Here is a 21776-nt window from a genome sequence, read left to right on the forward strand (position 1 = left end):
TGTGCACATGTGAGTGCGAGCCAAAAGACAACTTTGGATGTCATTCTTCAGGTACCTTCTTTTAGACAAGGCCTCTCACTGACTTGGAACTTCCCAAGGAAACTAGGCTGGCTAGCCGCCAACCTCCAGAAATCTGCTTGTCTCTGCCTCCCCAGGGTTGGGATTACAGCTGCATGCTACCATGCTGGACTTTTTTCTGTGGATTCTCGGAATTAGGCTCAGGTCCTGAAGCTATAAGACACAGTGTTTAAATGGACACTGTAGAGCCAGTTGACTTCATTGCCACAGTCTATGGAATGGGTATGTTCTACTTCAGGAGACAATGCCTAGAATTTTCTCTTTTCTTTATGTGGCAAGCACTGTAGTCAACAGAATACATTAGTAGTATAAATTAAGGCAATAATAATGGCTGATGTTTGTGGGTTTCTTATTGATGTGAGAGTGGTTTCTCTGACAGTTAGCAAACAATATCTTTGTTTCAACTTACACACCAGCTCTAGGTGAAAAACAAACTTGTGTCACCACCATGATCACCATAAGAATATGAGGAAACTGGAATGCAGAAGGTTGAGAGACTATTCCAAGTCACACCTTGTCACACACCACTGACATGACCAGGATAGGAACCCCCAAACTTACTTTATGCAATCGTTAATTGTTGCATGAGTAATAAAAACCCAGAAAGAGATATTGGGGTGCAAGCTGGAGATCAGAAGAGCAAAGCAACCAAGCCTCTAGAGAGTTCTTACCTCTATCAAAGCTCAGACCAAAGTGGGGGCGATCTTGTCCTTAGAGTGACTACAGACTGCAATGCTCTCCACCAAAAACTCAGACTGTTCTGCACTGAGCTCCCGCCTTATGTTCCTCTCTAGTGCTGGACTTAAAGGCGTATCATCCCAAGTGTTGGGATCAAAGGTGTGAGCTCTGTTTCTCTTTTAGACTGATTCATCTCATGTAGCACAGAGATCCACCTGCCTCTGTTTTCTGAGTGCTGGGGTTAAAGGTGTGATTACCACTGCCGGTGCTCTGTGGTTAACTAGTGGCTTAGGTGTGTGGCTCACTAGTGGCTTAGCTTTTAATTAAGTGTGTTATTAACTAGTGGCTTAGCTCTGCATTCTGATCTTCAGGCAAGCTATACTTGTTAGATTACAAACAAAGTATCACTACAGCTAATCTTCATTTGTCAACTTGACTAGATTTAGAGTAACCTAGAATCTCATCTCTTTTATTCAGTTATGGATCCCGGTCCGTGAGGTGGAATGACCTGTGCTCATGTAAATCTCCTCTTCCCAGTTAAATCTCTCTGGAAACACCCAGAGGTGTGTCTCCCAAATGATTTCAAATCCAGTCAAATTACCAATGAAGAGTGATCATACATCACTTGGAACCAGAACTCTCAGTAAGTATGCCTTTGGAATATCCTTCCACAGTGCATCCAAGTTGGGTGTATGTAGCTAACTAGAACATAAGAGGAACACCCAATCATAAAAGACTTTGTTTCCATCCTGGACTCTTGCACTGTGTACTCTGAGGGCAGTCACTGGGTAAGAAATCCAACTACTCTGAAACACAGCACTCAATGGAGTGGCTTTCCTGTACTTCAGCTCTTCAGCCACTTTTGCCCAGAAGTCATTCATAAGATTGAGGAATCTACTCTGGACTTTCAAGTCCTAGCAGATGCCATGTGATTGCAGGGGAGAATCTAGACGACAGAAACAAGTCTCTAAAATAAAGTCCATCCAGTTACTTCCAGTCATCTGAGTTGCCCCAGCCAAGGTCTGGTTATATCACAGAGAAGCTACTGTGTCTATCTTCATTCCTAACAAAATGGTGAGTATAACAAAATGCCTCAAGGCACTAAGTTTGGGAGAGTAAAAAGCCAACACATAAGGAACAAATTAATGTCAAAGATAGTGCTTCTCAACCTGTGGGTTGTGATCCCTTTGGGGGGTTGAATGACCCTTTCACAGGGGTCATTTAAGACCATTGGGAAACATAGATATTTACTTTATGATTCACAACAGTTATTCATTTCAGTTATAAAGTAGCAATGGTAATAAATTTATGGTTGGGTCACCACAACATGAGGAACTGTATTAAAAGGTCACAGCATTAGAAGGTCAGGAACCACTGATCAGAGGGATCCAAAGATGGAGAAATGCTTCGGCATTGGAACAACTAGAAAAAGCTTGTTTTTAATAAGAAAGTCTGGGAGAATGAACGAAGGCAGTGGGAGCAGGGAGAGTCGTAGATAACGAGGTGGATCCATGTCAGCTTATCAGAGATGAAGAGCACAAGACTGGAGGTCATCAGATTGGAATCTGGCACAAGCAGTTGACGGTGGTGAATGCCAAGGAAAAGAAACCTGTAGCGGAACAGGACTCTCACACCATCAAAAGCACAGCCTGCTCGCCTTCTACCAGGCAAGGAAAGTGAAGGCTAGAGAATTTCCATGCCTGGGCAGCATTACAAAGCTGGTTGGTGAAGCCATGAATCCTCAAGGCTAACTCCATTATCGGCTCCCCTCTGGGAAGCCACAGTTGGCTATGGAAACGAAACAAGGAGAGTGTTCTGTGTGTAAATTGTAGACAGGCTTTCAGTCCCGCCATCAGAAACACTGTGGGCCATCTAGCTACCAATTCTGTCTATGCGGATACAAGAGTGTTTCAAACCGAGTTCTCTCTAATTTTGTATTGTAAATCTCTTCCCAACTTTCCCTCATCCACCCTCTTCATATTAAAAGTAGAGCCGAAAGAAAATTGAAAAGCAAACCCCTTTTACTCTCTGAACTTTCACCAAATTCTCCATTAAGTTTTTAAAAACAACTTTATTGTGGTATAACTTACATTTTGTAGCATTTACGCTAAGTGGACTACTCAGGGATTTTTAGTTTCAAGTTATGCAACTGTCAACATAATCCAGAACACTCCATCCCCCCCAAAACCTCTCTCCCCACTTGGATGTAAACTTTGCCCCCATTCCAAACCATGGCTTTTTGATCTACTTTCTGAAAGGAAAGGTATCTGCCTAGGATCCCCAAGACCAAGTCATCAGACCAAGATGGTTTGTTTGCCCCAGAGGGACAGAGGGCAGGAAGAAGAGACAAAGAGGAGACAGAGGACAAGGGAGAAGAAGGAGGGAACAAGGGAAAGGGGCAGGAGTATTTGTCCTGGAGGGACAAAGGACTGCCTCTGGGTGGAGTGGAGGCAGATGTGACCCACAAACAAATGGTGGATTGTGAAGGTAAAGGTAGGAAACCCCATTAGAATGAGGTGCTTAATTTTAATTGGGCATGTTAATTAGGTGAGTCAAGGGGGGCTTTTGATTGCTGGACTTCAATATTTTGATAGCTGGACTTTGGTAGTCTGCCTCAGGAGGAGGAAGTGGTCAAAAAAGGGAATGAGCCTTGGGGGCAGCTTTAGGAATGTAACCTAAAGGTTTTTAGCTCGGCAGAGATAATGGGGACAAAGCCTGCCAGAACCATGCTGGCCATGCTAGCCACCCACGCTCAAGCTGGCCTGAGTCCTTCACTTTCTTTTACTTTACATTTGCCTTTTCTAGACATTTCACAGCAAGTGGATCATACAACATGCAGCTTTCTGAGTCTGGCTTCCTCCACATACCTCAGTGTTTGAGGTTCATCCGTGTCACAGCATACACCACCCCCTTTTATTCGTGAACAGTTCTCTACTACCTGGATAATCTAAATTGCATCTCTGTTCACCAACTGAAACACATTTGCCCCATTTCCAGCTTTTGGCTCTTGAAAGTAAGACAGTCTCCATTAAGTTTTTAAAGCACTAAGAATTGCTAAGAAAAGTCTCAGGAACATTAAATTGTCTTAGAGGATTGCTTATTAAAATAGGAAAATGGGAAATACAAAGAAAATTAATTTCCCATCAAGAGATAAACACAACCCTAATATTGTCTACTTCTTCTTCTTTTATTTTACTTACTTTTTTTTCCAAGGCAGGGTTTCTCTGTGGCTTTGGAGACTGTTCTGGAACTAGCTCTTGTAGACCAGACTGGTCTCGAACTCACAGAGATCCGCCTGCCTCCGCCTCCCGAGTGCTGGGATTAAAGACGTGCGCCACCAACGCCCGGCATGTCCACTTCTTTTTCAAACATCTGTTTATGATAAGACCAAACCACGCATACTGTTTGCTCGGGTATTTTCAGTAATGCCGTGTGAAAGACCTGTGTATAATAGTAACATTTTATTGATGTGTCCACACACATGTTTGCTGCTGCGTGTGGAAGTCTAAAGCTGACACCAGGCCTCTTGTCCACTTTATTGACTGAAGCAGCGCCTATTTATTTATTTGTTTGTTTGTTTATTTTCATGTGTGTATGTTTTTCCTGCATACACATGCACCATGTGTGTCCCTGGTACCTACAGAGATCAAGTAGGGGGTGTTGGATTCCCTGGAACTAGAGTTTTTGGTGTTGTGAGCCACTCTTTGGGTGCTGGGTAGCAAAGCCAGGTCTTTTGCAAGAGCAGCAAGTGCTCTTGGCTGACTGCTGTTGAGCCATCTCGACAGGCCTCCCGAGGCAGGGGTCTCTTGCTGAACCTTGAATTTGCCAATTCCAATTCCTGCTAGTCTAGCTAGCAAGTCCACCCCAGCGAAGTTCAGCCTCTTCCTCCTGAGTGCGAGGATTTCAATTGGGTTGCTCTGCCTGTATTTTCAAATTTATTTTATTGGGGTTTTTGCCATGAGTGTCGGGTCCCCTGGAACTGGAACTATAGACAGTTATGAGCTGCCATGTGGGTCCTGGGAACTGAACGAGGGTCCTCTGGAAGAGCAGTCAGTGCTCTTAACCACCGAGCCATCTCTGCCTAATTTTATGTGGGTGCTAGGGATCAAAACTCTCTAGTCAGAAGGCTTGCACTTCAAGGGCTATATTCTGTGAAACCTCTTGCCAACCCTTCCTAATTTATGACTTTAAAAAGAAATCTATTAGGACTACATTTTGAGATGCTCCCTTGGTTGCATCACCTAGTTTATCCCATTTTCCATCAGGTAAATTTCACATGCTATCTAGTTTATTAATTGAGTTCCTACTTGTTATATATTTAAAATTTTTAGATGTTATACCTCTTCTCCAATTTCCTAGTTATTTTAAATAATCTCTATATCAACACTAGTTCTGTAACCTCTCCTATTTATTATTTTAACTATATTTACATTGTATGTATATGTGTGTGTGTATTCACGTGCACGTGTCTGTAGTTAGACGTGTGTACACGTGTGGAGAGCAGAGGTTAACTCTGGGTATTTTTTTCTATTGTTCTCCACATTAGTTTTGAGACAGGGCCAAGACTAGCTGATCAGTCAAGTTACACAGATTGTCCTGTCTCTGCTGCTCCATTGTGACATCACATCCAGCTTTCTTCATGGGTGCTGGGGATCTGAACTCAGTACCCTGTACTTGCATGGCAGGCACTTTACTGATTAAGCATCTCCCAAGACTCTTCTTTCTTTAGAACCATTGTATATACTAATCTTATATCCCACACTGGCCATTGCTCTGTCAGCATTCTCTGTAACTTATTCTTTGTGTTGGTTTTTGCTTGTCATGATTTATCTTCTCCTCTGTTATCTGTGTGGATCCTTAAGAAGCTGGTGCATTCATTGACAAGGGCATCCACAGAAAATTACATCTGGGTAACCTCAGCAATGGAAATGTATTCTCTCAGGTTTGGGAAGGCAAAATGCCGAAGCTATACTGCCGGTAGGGACAGGCTTGCCCTGCAAACCTTTTGGAAAAATCCTCCTTACTTCTTACAGTTTCTGGTTGTCATGGCATCATTAAAATTATGACACTGTGAGTGAAATCTGTTTCTGTCTTCACTTGGCTGTCTTTTGTGTAAATGTGCTTCTCAGTGCCCTCTCAAATCTTCTTCTATGTATATTTTTGTGTTTCTGAGGATGAAACACAGGGTCTTGTACATCTTTAGCACACAGACAAGAGCCAACCATTGAACTATACTTCCCGGTTCTCCTTCTTCCATGGATAAGACACCAGCCATTGGCTTTAGGTCCTACTCTATATCCAGAATGATCTCACCTGAGGATTCCTACTTAGCAGTATCTATCTAATTACATTTGAAAAAAGAGCTATTTTCAAATCAGGTGAGTGCTGGAACTTTTAAGCAGATATGGGTTTTAAACAGACACTGTGCCAGGAGGTTGTGGTGCACACCTTTAATCCCAGCACTTGTGAGGCAGAAGCAGGCAGATCTCTGTGAGTTTGAAACCAGCCTGGACTACAAGAGCTAGTCCCAGGACAGATTCCAAAGCTACACAGAGAAATACTGTCTCGCAAAACCAAACCAACCAACCAACCAAACAAACAAACAAAAAAAAACCCAACACAATGTTTAACACCTAGAATTAAATTGTGTTTTGTCAATGAAAATTAGTTCTTGCTTTTGGAAATGGAAGGAGCTGCCTATTTGAGACTGCTTTGGTCTGGCATTTCCACCTGAAACTTCTTTCCCATGGAAGATCAACCCACATGAGGGTTGTTGGGAATCCCCAACTCCCTGCTGCCTTCTTCCTCCTCTGAGGAGCATAGTTCGAAGCTTCTGTGAAGGAGACATATCATTGTGTTCCTAACCAAAATGACACCCTTTGAAGGGATTGTGTCTTAATTAAATGTCCTAATGCTTACTACATGCCTTGGGACCTTGACTGTCTAATCTTCACAGACATGTTAGTCTTCAGTACTGAAGAATCATGATTGTTAGCTAGTCTTCACAGACATGCTAGTCTTCAGTACTGAAGAACCCTGGTTGTTAGCTTCTTGGGTTCGGGCATCACTAAGTGTCCTCGTTCCCACCAGCTCAGTCATGCATATCGAAAGGAGTTTATGCACCGTCAAGAGACACCAAATGCAATTTGAACAAACAAGAGACACGTCATTGTCTTGGATAGCTCACCATAATGAAAATGTTAACTCTTAATAAGTTAATTTATGAAGTAGCCTCAATGCCAAATGCATCATCTGAAAATTTACAAGACAAACTTCTAAGTTCATGTGGAAAAATAGACAGCTCTCAACGTGATCAGACTTACCGTACCATTTTAGGTGTGTAAACACTGTAGGTACTAGGAAAATGCCTTTTCACTCATACACAGGAGATACGTGTATGGGATAGAAACCCTGGAAATATTCTAAAACACACAGGAGTATTGTGACATGACAAGATTATCTCAAACTGATGTGGGAAAGGTGAACTGGGTGGTATCTGTGTGGGAACAACTGAAGAATTTGCCACCACTACCATGAGAAGCCTGAGGTAATTACCTTATAAAGAGAAAGTGTTGACAGGCATGGTGGCTCAGGCCTACAATCCCAGTATGTGTATGTGTGTGTGTGTGTGTGTGTGAGAGAGAGAGAGAGAGACAGAGAGACAGAGAGACAGAGAGACAGAGAGACAGAGAGACAGAGACAGAGACGGAGGGAGGGAGGGAGGGAGGGAGTGACAGAGAGAGTGTGTGTGGGGATGAGAGACAGTGTATGTGTGAAAGAAAGGGAGAGATTGTGTGTGTGTGTGTGTGTGTGTGAGAGAGAGAGAGAGTGTGTGTGTGTGTGTGTGTGTGTGTGTGAGAGAGAGAGAGAGAGAGAGAGAGAGAGAGTATTCCTATGGGTACTTATGTGTGCATGCATGTACAGGTCAGAGGTCAACCTAGGGTATTATTCCTCAGGAGTTATCCACCTTGTGTTTTGAGACAGGGTTTCTATTGGCATGGGACTCACCAGGTAGACTAGATTGGCTACAGAGTGAGCCCAGGGTTCTGCCTGCCTCTACTTCCCTTTTTAAAACATGATTTGTTTATTTGTTAGTTTACTTTTACCTGCATGTATGTCTGCATGAGGGTGCTAGGTCTCCCAGAACTGGAGTTGCAAACAGTTGCAAGCTGCCATGTGGGTGCTGAGAATTGAACCCAGGTCCTCTGGAAGAGCAGCCAGTGCTCTCAACCCCTGAGTCATCTCTCCAGCCCCACCTTTTTCTATATGTTTGTTTGACATCTGTATGTCTTCATCATTGAGATGTCTGTTTAGGTCTTTGGCTTCTGTATTTGAAAGGTTGGTCTTCTTTTTATTGCTGAGTGCTAAGGGTTCTTTGTATAAGATGAGTCCTTTGCAAATATTTTCTCTGTCTGTCTTGTTTACTCATTCCTTTTACGTTGTCTTTCACAGACCAGTTTTTACCTTAAGGAAGTCCAGTTAATCCATGAATTTCTTTTGTGAATCAGCCTTTAGCATTGTATCTTTAAAAAGAGAGAAAAGCTCATCAATATTAATTCAAGGCCACTTAGACAGTCTTGCATCAAGTGTTATCTAAAAGTTTTATAATATTTTTACATTTGAGCCAATGATCAATTTTGGGGTGTGTGTGTGAGGGGGAGTGGGTGTGGGTGGTGTAAGATACATAGTGTGTGTGTGTGTGTGTGTGTGTGTGTGTGTGTGTGTATGGGAATACAGCTGTTCCAGCACATTTGTTGAGAAGGAATCTTTACTCAATTGAATTGCCTGGTATTTGTGTGAATTGACATCTAAGCATTATATTCTGTTGTATTGACTTGTTTGGATTTTCACTAATATCATACTATATAGATTACTAAGCTTTACAGTAAGTCAATACTATAACTGTCTTCAGCCTCAATACTGAGCTGGTTAAACTTAAAGGCATTTTGTTCATATCCACCAAACAAATATCCTGATATTTGGGGTACTGGAGAGATGGGGCAGTGGTTAAGAGCACTAGCTGCTCTTCCAGATGACCCAGGTTCAATTCCCAGCATCAACAGTGGAGGAGTATTTGGGAGCAAAAGGTTGAGGAAGATCAGGGAGCTAGGAAGGATCGTAGGCAGGAGGTCTCGTGGCCAGAGAGACCTCGCGCCCGAACCCGAAGGTATGTGGCAGCCTCTTCCTCTAGCTCCTGGGCGTCCCCAGGATCGAGAGGTTCCTCAGGAGGAGCAGAGGGGAGAGCCCGTAGGGAGGGGTAGATACAGGTGGCTAGAGATCGAACTTTAGGGGCAAATGAAGTAGGTTGATCAGAAGGAGAAGGAGGAAGCTTATCAAAGTCAGAGTTAGCAGAGGAAGAGGAACAATCTTTAGAAAGATCAGCGACAGAACTTGCCCTGGAGCTGCACTAGAACACCCTCGGGAAGCGACCTCTAGATGTTGCTGGGCATCTTTAAGAATTTGTTCATTTTGGGGGCTTTCCTTTGTGTTAACAATGATACTTTTTAAGAGATCCCAATACCTTGCATAATCTTTTTATCGCTTTTAGAGCCTTTGGTTTCGAAATAACTAGTTAATTCGGCCCCGACCCGTTCCCAAGTACTGCAAACTATTTTTGGGCAGGTAATGACAAACCAGGGACAAACTTCATGTACAAAAAGCAAAAACTTAAGTAAATCTTTTTTCTTAACCTCAATGTTTCTATCTTTTAATTCTTCCTGAATTCCTTTAATAAATATGGCTTCCTTATTTTTTTTTTAACCTCAGTGTATCTATCTCTTAATTCTTTCTGAATTCCTTTAATAAATCTAGCTTCTGTGCTGATACTAGTCCCCATTTTCGCGGGACGGATGGGACGGCGGTGTTAACCTAGGTCATTAGACTAACCCTACTCTGCGCCACCCGCCACCCGGATGGGGCTTACCTGACGCCTTATGAGTGGGCTCCGGACTCGTCGCGCCTCTGCCGTCCGATCAGTGGTCTGTAACTCGTGCCCCACGTTGGGCGCCAGTTGCGACCCCCGGGAAGGGACCCCCGACCCGTGGGGGTGAGGTGATGAGGGTCGCTACTAATTTAGTGGGCCTTCACGAGCAGATCCGATCTGGAAATTGAACTTCAAGAGGTTAATGGAAACAGGCTCAAGACAACGTTCGCTGATCAAGAGCCTTTATTTTTTTGGGGCGCGCTGGAACTTATAGAGGAAGGACCTCAGGGGGTGGTACAAGCATGTCAATCAAGTCTCAATTCAAATATACACCAAATACGGTAAAGACAAAGCTGTAATTTTCCATCAGTCATTAGTTGCATTCCACAAATGCTTGTCGGCGTAAGTCAGGTGCAGGAATTAGGGAGGGGTAGGGAGTGTACAGCAGAACGCTATAATCTTGTAAACAAAGACAATTACTCTGTAAGGGTACTTCCCTCTGGCTAGGCGGGTGGGCTGCCCTGTGTAAATTTAACTTTTATGGTTAGCCTTTTCCTTTGTCTCAAGGGCATGTGTGCTCGTAGTCACGTAGTCAGAAGGCCAAGAAACGGTTGACAGACTCCATTTTGTTCAAGGTTCTAGCAGTCCCCAACAAAAAGGGATCAGCCTCAGTATATTAACTTTGTATTTTGCAAATTTATTGAACTTGTTTATTTGCCTTGAGGCTTGTGTGTGCTTGGGTTCTACAGCTTGGTCATGTTATCTGCAAAGACAGCTACATTTCCTTCCTAGCCATTTTACCCTTGCTATTTCTTTTTCTTGTTTTATTACATCATCTAGAATATCAAGTGTGATGAGAAGGGATGTCCTTGTCTTGTTCATGATCTTAGCAAGGAGTTTTCTAGTTTCTCACCATTAAGTATTATAACAACTGTTTCCTTTTTACCAGACTAAGGGGGTTTCCTCTGTTGCTAGTTTTCTGAGAGTTATTTCTATGAATGGGTAGTGGATGTTGTCAAAAGCTCTTTTTGTTCACACGATTCCATTAATTTCCCCTCGTCTGTGGATACAATGAATAATGCTAACTGGATTTTGAATGTGAATCATCTTTGCACAACTGCAGGAGGTCTCATTTGGTTATAGCATGTAGATTTCCTTTCATGCTTTGTTGAATTTGATTCCTTAGCATTTGCTGAGTGTTTTTCCATCTAAGTTCATGAGTTCTTTTTTTTTTTACAAAGTCTTTGATTTGGTGGGCAAGGCAATGCCAGCCTCATAGAATGAACTAGTAAGTTTTCCCTCTGGCTCTGTCTTATGGAGGATACTGCATGGAACTGATAGAAATTTTTCACATATGTTTGATAGAACTTACGAGATACCTACTATCTGGGCTGGGCACTTCTTTTTTTGAAAGGCTGTCACTTGTTCATTTTTTTTGTTTTGTTTTTTGAGACAGGGTTTCTCTGTGACTTTGTAGGCTTTCCTGGAATTAGGTCTTGAGGACCAGGCTGGTCTTGAACTCACAGAGATCCACCTGCCTCTGCCTCCCGAGTGCTGGTGTTAAAGGCATGCACCCACCACAGCCCAGCTTGATTCAACTTCTTTAATGGATATAAACCTACTAAGATTTTCTGTTTGTTCTTGAGGAAGCTCTATGAGTTATATCTTTTAAGAAACTTGTCTATTTCATCCAGGTTATCAAATGTGTAGTCATGAAGTTTATGGTATTCTTTAATTCTCTTAATGTACATGGATTTGTAAGGATATTACATAGTTTGTTAATTTTTTATTAAATATTTCATTTAACATTGATACATGCAAATAGTGTATTTGGATCCAATGCATCCCATTTATTTCCCTCTGATTTCTCCCCATCCCCTCTATTTTTCCCTCCCAACTCACTCTCTCGCTTTAGTTAACATCTGCTGTATATCCTTACTGCTGCTCCTATGTGCATGGTGTGGGACCATCTATTGAAGCATGGGTGGCCTCTGGGTGCATGTGACTTTGAAAAAGTGACTCTCCCTTTCCCTATAGCCACCAACAACCAATAGCTCCTCAGATAGGGGTGGGACTTCATTAGCTAGGTTCACATCTGTTAAGATTTTGGCTACTTTGATCTTGCACATGTCTGTAATTCCAGAACTCGGGAGGTGAAGGCCGAAGGGTTCGTCCTTGGCTACACATGATAAACTCAAAGCCATCCTGGACATGAGGAAATGAGACCCCATCTGAAAAAATCTTTATATGTTCAGTGTCTTTATTTTTCTAACCACTAGCACCCTTTCTTGGTTCTTAAAGTTTCCATCTTTTTCTTTTTATCACACATCTGTTCTTATGTGTTGTTCTGCTCTTCTAACTAGAGCTTTTAGCGTACTAAGAACACTTGTTTGAAGTCACTAACTGGTAATCCCATTAACGGTGTCACATGGGCGTCGAATCTGAAACTTATTTGATACAGGCACTGTCTCTTCAGCCTGGGTCTTTTGTCTTTTCATATGCCTTAGGATGCTTTTGTTGCTGCTGAATGTCAAGGATTCTGTACTGGTCATAAAGAACTGGGGCAGGTGGCTTTGGGGATGTACTGACAAGGTAAGAAGGAAAGGAGCAATTGGCAGTGATGAGACTGGGCATCAGTCTTGCCACGCCTCTGCTGTCTGTGGCACCCAGCAGCGGACACCACAAGTGCTCCTCCAGCAGACATCACAAGTGCTCCTCCAGCGGACATCACAAATGCTCCTCCAGGGGACATCACAAGTGCTCCTCCAGCGGACATCACGAGTGCTCCTACAGCGGACATCACGAATGCTCCTCCAGCAGACATCACAAGTGCTCCTCCAGCAGACATCACAAGTGCTCCTCCAGCGGACATCACAAATGCTCCTCCAGCGGACATCACAAATGCTCCTCCAGGGGACATCACAAGTGCTCCTCCAGCGGACATCACGAGTGCTCCTCCGTGCTCAACATCAGTCTTAAGTAGCCCAAGCTAACTGGAAGGGGCTGAAGTTGGGCGTTTCCCTTCGCCAAGGTTGGTAGCGTTCTGTTACACCCAATAAAATTAGGCTTTGAGGAAGTTTCTCTTGAAGGGACGCCTTCTTAGCAAGGCCTGGTGGGCTTCAAAATGGTTTAACTTCTTCTCTGCCAGAAGTGGGAGGAGAGTTTTCTCCAATACTTCCTGTGAAAAGCTGGAAGAGGCTCCCAGAGGGAACCTCACAAAACCGTGAAATCCCCAAAACTGTCCACCTTGAGGGTTTTCTTTGTCACAGCTGTCCCACAGAGCTTCCAGAGGTTGTTGGTTAAGGGTAGGTTGTTCCTACCTCGTGCTGGTTTCTCTGGAGGGTTCTACACAGCTACCAGTTAGGTTTGGGAGGAGAACCAGCAGAAGTAATTGTTTTGCTGAATGGCGGGGGGGGGGGGATAGGAAGTTAGTGGCTTCACAAGGGTTCCAGGTGTCTCTTCCTGGCATTCAGACCCTGTGTAATTCCCTCCCCCAGGGGTGTGGACTGAATTGAACCAATAGAAAGGTGGCAAAGCGCTGGGATTAGGTGGGGAAAGCCTGTAGATTTTATCTTGCTAGGAGGGTCTATCTGGCTTACCTTGTGACCCAGTCTTAAAAGAAAGAGGAAACCCCATGGCAAGGACCTGAGGGAGGTCTCTGATTACCAGTCAGTCAATAATAGTTGCCCTCAGTTCAACAACCAAGAAAAACTGGATCCTTCCATCTGCCATACTTCCTTAGCTGAACCTTCTGATTGGACAGCACACCTTGGCCAACCAACCTCATTCCCAACATGCAGAAACTGTGAAATCAGACTGCTGAGATGGGGGGAATATCTGTAAATTTGAGGACAGCTTGGTCTACACAGCAAGTTCTAGGCCAACTGGAGTAACATGGTGAGACCTTGTCTCAAAAACACAAACAAACCCCCAGATGTGTGGTGTTTTACCCCCACTGTATTTTGGAGCCACTTCTTATGAAGCTGTAAATAATTCATCTAGAAACTGAGGGAAAGAGAATGGGTCTAATTTCTGGCAGGAGCAACCAGTAACAGAGGTGTCAATGTTCCGGAAGGAGAACTTAGATTTGAGCAGCTGAAAGAGCAACTAACAAGCGTTTACTCTGCCATCATGGACTCCAGCCCTCTGCAACTGTAAGTCCAAATAAATGCTTTCTTTTATAAGTTGTAGACAGATTTTTCCCCTTTGGAGCAGTAGCTCACAAAAATGACTTATTAATTATGAAAGCCCAGCCTATAGCTACTAGCTCTTATAGCTTAGATCCATCTATAGGCTACCACATGGCTCATGGCTTTTACCTCTCCTCCTGCACATCTTGCTCCCTCTGCATCCGGCTCTCAACCCTAACTTTCTTCTTCCCAGGGCTCTCTCTGTCATCTCAGAAGTCCTGCCTATTCCTAATTCTAGCTATTGGCCATTTGGCTTTTTATTAAAGCAATCACGGTGATACATCTTCACATAATATAAAGGAATATTCCACAACAATAAATTGCCTAGGTCATACTGTTTCAGAGGGTTGGAGTCCACATTAAAGAAAAAAAAGTAGAAGGCTTTCTCCCCTTCCTTTAAGAGTGTTGGTGCACTCTTACAATCTCAGCATTGGAGATGACTACAGGAAGGTCCCTGGAACTTGCTGCCCAGCCAGCCTAGCCTACTCAGTGAGCTCCAGGCCTATGCTAGATCCTACTTCCCCAAATAGAGGAGGAAAGTGCCTAAAAAAAACCAACACATCCCAAGTGTCTTCTGCCATCCACAGGCATGCATACACACACAGGTACCTAAACACATATGTACAACTGCACACACATGTGCACACACACACATAGACACATAAACATGCACATACCCATCAGAAAGCTTCCACAAAACCACATCCTCTGTTTGATTCAGTCTATGGGTTCCAAATTCTTTCTTTGTGTTTGATGCCTGAACCCTGGCCACAGTGGTGTATTACTTTGACCTACTTTGCCTTACTGGGTCTTTGCTGTGTGCAGCATTCTTCTTATGGAACTGGGAAGGCACCTGGACAGATTCAGGGGAGCGTTCTTCACTACTGGGCTATACTCCAATTTAACAGCATTTCTGAATCTAAAAGCCAAATGCCAGGTCTTGAGTATCTATGTTGGCCCTTGGCCCAGGTCAATATTTTACTCTGCCAAGTGTCCAGATCACTGCTGCAGTGTCAGCAACAGGGCAGAAGAACCTGGTAATTACCGTGACCACCCGAAACACCCTCCCCACAAGTCTAGACACTTCACGGTGGGATTATGACACCCAGGCTCCTGGCAAAGCCAGGGAGGACCACTACTACATTGTTTGAGCTACTTCCTTTCTTTCAAGGTTTGCCACATAGATTTCCAACTGTGCCCCTTCTACCTCCTGGATGCTTGCTTGGTAAGAGCTTCTCATTTATTAGATAGCCTTATTGCTAGGACAGTGGGTTCCCAAAGACTTATAATCAGATTCTAACATAATGATTTATAATGTAATTAAATTTTAGATCAATTATAAGACAACAGTCTTCTAGATGCCCAGGGATGCACCTCAGGGAGAGTTTATAGAATGCCTCCTGTCAGTTCATGAAGAGTAGAAAAGAATGTCCTAATGTTTCAGGTCCTGACTGGGATGCCTTAGGAAAAGAGCTGTGAAGTTCTAATCTGGAGCTGGTGATTGCCTTAATGAGATCTCTGAAGAGTCCATTCTTACATCGGATTGTGAAGTTATTTCTCTATCTTAAATCTATGCCAGACAAGAAAACAAGATGTACACGTGTATATTATGATAAACTATTTTTTATTCATTGCCACAAATTCCACTGGATCCTCATTTTTGAGCCCCACACTGTGCAGTTCTTTTTGAAAGGATTATTTAACTTAATGCTCATAGAGGCCTGTTATAGAAGGCTTATGATTCCCATTTTGCAAGCTTGGAAAAGCTCCATGTTTATCTGAGGTTCGCCGAGCCAGTGACTGTCAGATTTCAAATTTAAACCTTGCAATCCATTCTACAATTGCAGTAGAGTACATGGACCTAGAGGGACTGTATCCAGCAGTCATTCATTAGTGCAAAAAAAAAAAAAATCTGCCCTGGGTCAAGAGGGACTAGGTTGGTGCCCAAGCCTGCAGGATAAATAGATGGAACTATGGAATAAACAGACTCATGAGGGAGCTGGTGAATGAATGAGTGAGTGGGCAGTGAGGGAACCGATGGCACAGCTAGTGAGTCTTCGCTAATGGATGCATGCTTGAGTGGGGGAGAGAATCTGAGGATGACTGGGTGGCTTGGAGAGTGAATCTAAATGCGTGGGTGGATTTGAGTACTCACTGAATGAATGAAGTGAATGAATGAAGGTGTGGCGAGCCTGCTCTACCTGAGGTCTAGGCGCCTGGCAGCCTGTGGTGGGCTGCAGGGCCGCTACTCCACACACTACGGTAGGGAGGGCTGCTCCATCCGAGTCCTCTCGGGCCTCCTCTTAGCCCTCCCCCTGCTATTCATCTCCTCCCCCTCCACCTCCTCCCAGTCCTTCACCGCAACCGCCAGCCTCGACCCCAGTCCCGGGCGAGCCAGCCTGGACGCTGCGCTGCCGCCGCGGACCGCGATGCGCAGAGGGTCCGCGCCGCCCCGGGGCCGCCGCGCCGCACCATGAAGCTCCGCAGTAAGGCGGCAGCGCTGCTTCTGCTGGCTCTGGCCGTGCTGCTGCTGGCGCTGCTGTCCTTGCGCGCCCGCCGCGACCCGCAGCCCCCTGGGATCCCCGCGCGCCCCGAGGCTGCCCCTCAGCGCCGCCACGCGCAGGTCCCCACGCGCCCTCCGGAGCACCGCGTCTTCCCCGGAGTCACCGGCCGACGATCCCCTAGGCGCCGGCCCCCGCGTCTGCGCCCCCGAGCCGGCCGCCCGCGCGCCGCCAGCCGCGAGAAGTTGGCGAGGTGAGTCGTGGCAGCCTGGATCCCTCCCATCTGGGGACGTGAGTCTTGCTACCCACACCGGTGCCAAGTTCAAGGGCGGCTTGGGACTGGACGGATGGAGAGCAGATTCCAAGTTTCACCCATTCTCTACCTCTTCCCACCCCGCGAGACATGGGACCACCCTGGTGACACCCATGCACCTTCTTGAAGGAGTGTCAGGGAAAGTGGCTTGTAGATTATGGGTCCCCAAGTGTCAGGGTAAGGCGTCTGGTTGCGTTCTTGCAAACATGTGCTCTTTGTTTAATTTTTCAAAGGCCATCGCCAGGCAACTGGAGCTCATTCTCTGGTTTCACGGGAGAATTCAGAGCGAAAGCCTAGATCTTGATGGAGTTGGAAAAGTTGGATGTTGAGCCAGGACTGACTTGCGTTCTGTGCTAGCTCGGGAACCCGCGTGCTGTCCGCGGAGCGGGAGGCTGGCTCGAGTTGATTAGAAAGAAGTTTTGTTCTTGGAGGGAGTGGTGCATGGCACCAGGGAGAGGCAGACTGGGGGTTTCCTGGTCTCTGTAGGAGCTGTAGGACCGCCAAAGGCTCCCGCTGGGAAACCATCTTAACCTTCGACCCTGCCCTCTTCCCCACACGAGGCGATCCACGCGGCTGCCTTTCATCGCAGGTTTTTATCTTTAGTTCTGGCGTTACCGGATGCCCTCAGGTTAGGGATTCCTGTTCATCTCCTTTGTTGTGGAGATGGTTTTGAACAGTCCCGGAGTCTTGAAGTTGGTCTGTTTCCTCTGCTCCGGCAGAGCTGCTGTTTCTGACTGCCTTGCAACGACCACATTTGCTGGCTGCTTAATTACTTGAAACAAGTTGAAGAATTCTTTTTTACCATAATGACGAAGTCTGGGCGCTTTTTTTTTTAAACTGTAGTTAAGAGAAACATGAAACCTTAAGAAGTAGCTGGGTCAGCTTTTCTCTCTCTACTTGTAATAAATGCACATGGATATGTCAGGGGAGAAAATAGCCCAGCAATCTAAATCTTATTTTTTTATTGCTTTGATTGTTTATTTTGTGTGTGCATGTTGAGGGAGGCATGTATGGAGGTCAGAAGTTCTTTTTAATCTTTCTACCTGGAATGTGCCCAGGAATGAATTCGGGTCCTCAGTCTTGGCGGTAGACACCTTTACCCACCAAGGCATCTTGCCACCTCCAACTGAAGACTTTAAAGTTCTTAGAACTCTTTACAAGTTCTGAGTATGCACTTTTGAAAATCAGGCTATTTCTGTGGTATAATTAGCAGGATTTCCCCCTCCAGTTTGCCGGGGTTTCTTATTTACAGTTGATTATTTCAGAGTTAAGCTACAAGTTCATTATGATGTCTAAGATATTAAATGCTGTCAATAGCACCGTGTAAAAATAGCTGTTAATAACCACACACTGCAGTCCATACAGTAACCCTTTGCTAGTGGTCCATAAACCTCCCAGTATTAGAACTGTTTTGTTCAACATCATGGAAACTTGTTTCAAATGTAGATTCTCAGACTTCAGCCAGCCCTACAGAATCCTAAAACATGGGTGCAGAGTCAGTAATGTGTGTTTTTGTCTCTCTTCTTTGCACTCCGTGTGTACATACGTGTTTGTGCATGTGAAGACTAGAAGCTGACATTCAATGTCTCTCAGTTCTCTCCATCTTTTTTTTTTTTTTTTTTTTTTTGAGACATGCTCTCTCACTGAACCTGGAGCTTGCAGATCTGGTTGCTAGCCTAACTCCTAGGAACCCTCCTGTCTCCACCTCCCCCGAACTGCAATTCCAGAAGCTGGGGATCTGAACTTAGGTCTTCATGCTTGGACCCGTCTCCTCATCCCTCAGCTTTGCCTTCAGTACACATCCGAGTGGCAGAGCCGCTCTGTGTCACACCCGCTAGTGTTATCCGAGTATTGCAGACTCTGAAGTAGAAGACTTGCTCATGCAGGGCTTGCAGGTAAGAGTTAGACGAGGTGAAAGACCCAGACAGCCTGGGCCTGGGGAGAACCCGCAGAGCTGCTTGCTGTCAGGCAACAGTCTTGCCTGCAATTCATCACTGCACTGAGGTTTTTCTAAAGCAGCATCGCGGATTCTTGGATGTGTCTCATCCTTCAAAGTGTTAGGAACACTGGGGCAGCATCCTCTTGTCTCCATCTGAACAAATTGGCTCTGACTCGCAGGAGATCCTGCTTGGAATCCCAATGGACTCTGAAGAGAAGGTATATTGCCTCGGGTAGCAGGACCCTGGAAGCCATTTTTCTTTTTGAACATATCTCTTAGGTGATCATGGAAATGATGTCCAACGCCAGAGGAATAAAGAACTAATTCACAAGCTCTGGAAAGTGTGAAAAAACTGCCACCGGGCATTTCAGATTCAAATACACAAACAGTCGGACATTTTCTGGGGGTGTTTTTCTTATGCTACCTCCACACCAAGGGGAACGCAAGGTTTTAAAGTGAAAAGGGAGCAGGAGGGCACCATCCCCACCGACTCCTTTACTGCTTTTCAAATTCTGCCTGGATGAAATTTTTGTGGTTGAGAAGGAATTTCATCTAGGGAGGGAAGAGAAAGCCTGTGGCTTAATCTTTTCACGTGGCCAAAATCCAGAAGAGATAGAAGCTACGTGATCTCATTTCTCCTTCGTGGTGAGGGTCGGATCTGTGGTTGTAGTTAGCAGAAAGCTTGAGGTTAGATGGGACCCAGCCGGCCACCTGCTGATCACACAGAGCCTAGGCTGGTCTCCTGAGGGCCATGCTGTAAGTGAGGTTCTGCCACGTCAGGATGGGGAACGGAGCCTTCTCCTTCCACATCTTGTTTTCATTTCCAGCAAATTTTCCATGGGCTTGCCTGGTTAGCAGGCAGACCCTACAATTTTAAACTAGCCATTTGTATGCAATCTGTCCTGTGGTGACTCCCTTCCATATAAACATGAAGCCATGCGGGCAGGTCTGAGCTTTCAGGTCATGAATGCCATCTGAAAGTGGACACTGTCCTGGAAGTAGCCACCACTGGAGAGCCCACCACAAATGAAATTCTTCTCCTCCTTTTGGTTTATTGGTGGTTTATACCTGGCTGACTTCCAAAAAGAATTTGAAGTGACTACAGTAAAGGATACACATGCAATAAAGTCATGAAAATAGTTGTATAAGAAGGTCATGGAGGGGTGTAATAAGTATTGTTTGTTAAAAATTGAGACCACTATTACTGAAGGATTAAGTGCTAAATTTAGCTGTAAGTTCCCTGGCAGCCAAATAAAAAAGGGAACATGGTGAGCTGCCCAATCTTCAGTGACTGATAAGAAATTTGCAAAGAGATTTTCTTTTAAACGAAGCTAAATTCTAAAATAAGAGTTTTACTTGGGGATAGATTTCAAACTTGAAAAGACTGTATTTCCATTTTGCTTCAGGAAACTCTTTTAGTCTACACATGGAAAAGGGAGTTTTATGTATTTTGGGATCAGCAACATAAAAAAGAATAGGGCGGAAGTGAGTAAAGTCCTTGGTGCTGAGTGAAATACTTAGCCTGTGAAGTGTGAGCACCTGAGTTCGGATCCCCAGAACTCAGGTCCACCTGGACGAAGTAACATCTACAATCCCAGCTCTCCAGTGTTGGGGTGGGAGGCTGAGAAAGAAGAATCCCCCAGAAACTTAAAGGCCAGCTAGTCCATCATATACACCTGTCTCAAACACAGGAAGGCAAGGACACTCCTAAGGTTTCCTCCAACCACCACACATGAGATGTAGCACATGCATGGTAGTGCACATACACACACACACACAGAGAGAGAGAGAGAGAGAGAGAGAGAGAGAGAGAGAGAGAGAGAGAGAGAGAGATTGAGATTAAAAAGGGAAAAGAAGATAAACACCACCCGTGGAATTCAACAGATTGGGTTCTGGTCCCAAGCCATTTAATCTTCTTTTCTTCATGTATAAAAAAATGAACATGTTGATTCAAATTTTCCTGAGGTCTCTCCCAGCTCTAACATGATGATCCTGTGATGAGCACGTAAGTTCATCAGCAAGACTGCAGCCATACTGTGGATTGCAAGGTCGGCTCCACATCCCCTACACTGACTCTGATTGCTCAGGCTCAGACCCGCCCTTGAACTCTATTCTTTCTCTTCTGGGGTGGCCTGTTTTCTCTTAAAATGTGGCTTCTTCCAGAAAAAAAATGCTACATGTATTTATTTTGTGTGCGTACGCGCATGAGCTTGTCACACGGTGCACGTGTAGAGGTCAGAGGACAACTTATAGGAGTTGGTTTTCTCTTTCTGCCATGTCAGGTCTGAGGTTGAACTCAAGCTGTCAGGTTCATTACCAAGCTCCTTCCCCACTGAATCTTCTTGCCAGTCCCCAAAATGTGGTTTCTGAAAAAGACTTCAGCTCCCTCTGGGTCCCGTGATATGCCTCTGTCAGTATGCTCCACAGTTGTTCGGCAAATGTTTCCGGCACATAGTCCGCCAGGCATTTGCTGTGCGGTGGAGGATGGAGTCTCCGCCCTCCTGGGATTTGAAGGGAGAGGAGACAATGGAGATGCTGCTGGCTGCACTTGGCCGCCTCCCCAGCCACCCCAGTGAGAGGAAACACATCCTTGCTCCTCACCAGTTTCCTGCGGTTCCCTTTGATCTCCGAGATGAGTCTCGTCAGAGGGTTCATGCCTGAACAAAGGTCTCAATAAATAGGGGTGATGTCATGTAGCAGAATCTATCTGTTGCCCTCTCCCAATCAGACAGACGGCGGCCTTAGAGGACAGTCCTGATCTCAAGGACTTGAGCAATATCTATGATATTATGTAGCTGTGAGTCTTGATTCTCTTCACAGCTCATTTTTTTGTTTTTCAAGACAGAATTTCTCTGTATTGTTTTGGAGGCTGTCCTGGAACTCACTCTGTAGACCAGGCTGGCCTCGAACTCACAGAGATCCACCTGCCTCTGCCTCCCGAGTGCTGGGATTAAAGGCATGCGCCATCAATGCCTGGCCTTCACAGCTCATTTTTAATCATGTATGTATATTTAATCATGTGTGTATGTATGCACATACGTGTGTGTATGTGTGTGCATGTGTCTGCATGCGTGCGCGTTCACATGCATGTGGTCTAGAGCACACGTGGTAAGTAGTTCAAGGACAATCTTCCAGACTCTGTTCTTTCCTCCCA

The 21776-nt window shown here is 44.9% G+C and overlaps 1 protein-coding gene across 1 annotated transcript in view; it reads left to right on the plus strand.

The window, feature by feature from the left end:
- The first annotated feature begins 16290 nt into the window (after positions 1-16290).
- Positions 16291-21776, plus strand: part of Gxylt2 (glucoside xylosyltransferase 2) — an 80017-nt gene continuing 74531 nt past the window's right edge. Inside the window, exon 1 of the mRNA XM_040738862.1 lies at positions 16291-16623. Within this exon, the coding sequence (XP_040594796.1) occupies positions 16343-16623 (281 nt within the window). The 5' untranslated portion in view covers positions 16291-16342. The remainder of the gene's footprint in view (positions 16624-21776) is intronic.

The sequence above is a fragment of the Mesocricetus auratus genome, unplaced genomic scaffold, assembly GCF_017639785.1.
Source record: "Mesocricetus auratus isolate SY011 unplaced genomic scaffold, BCM_Maur_2.0 Super-Scaffold_100676, whole genome shotgun sequence".
In the NCBI taxonomy this organism is placed as follows: domain Eukaryota; kingdom Metazoa; phylum Chordata; class Mammalia; order Rodentia; family Cricetidae; genus Mesocricetus; species Mesocricetus auratus.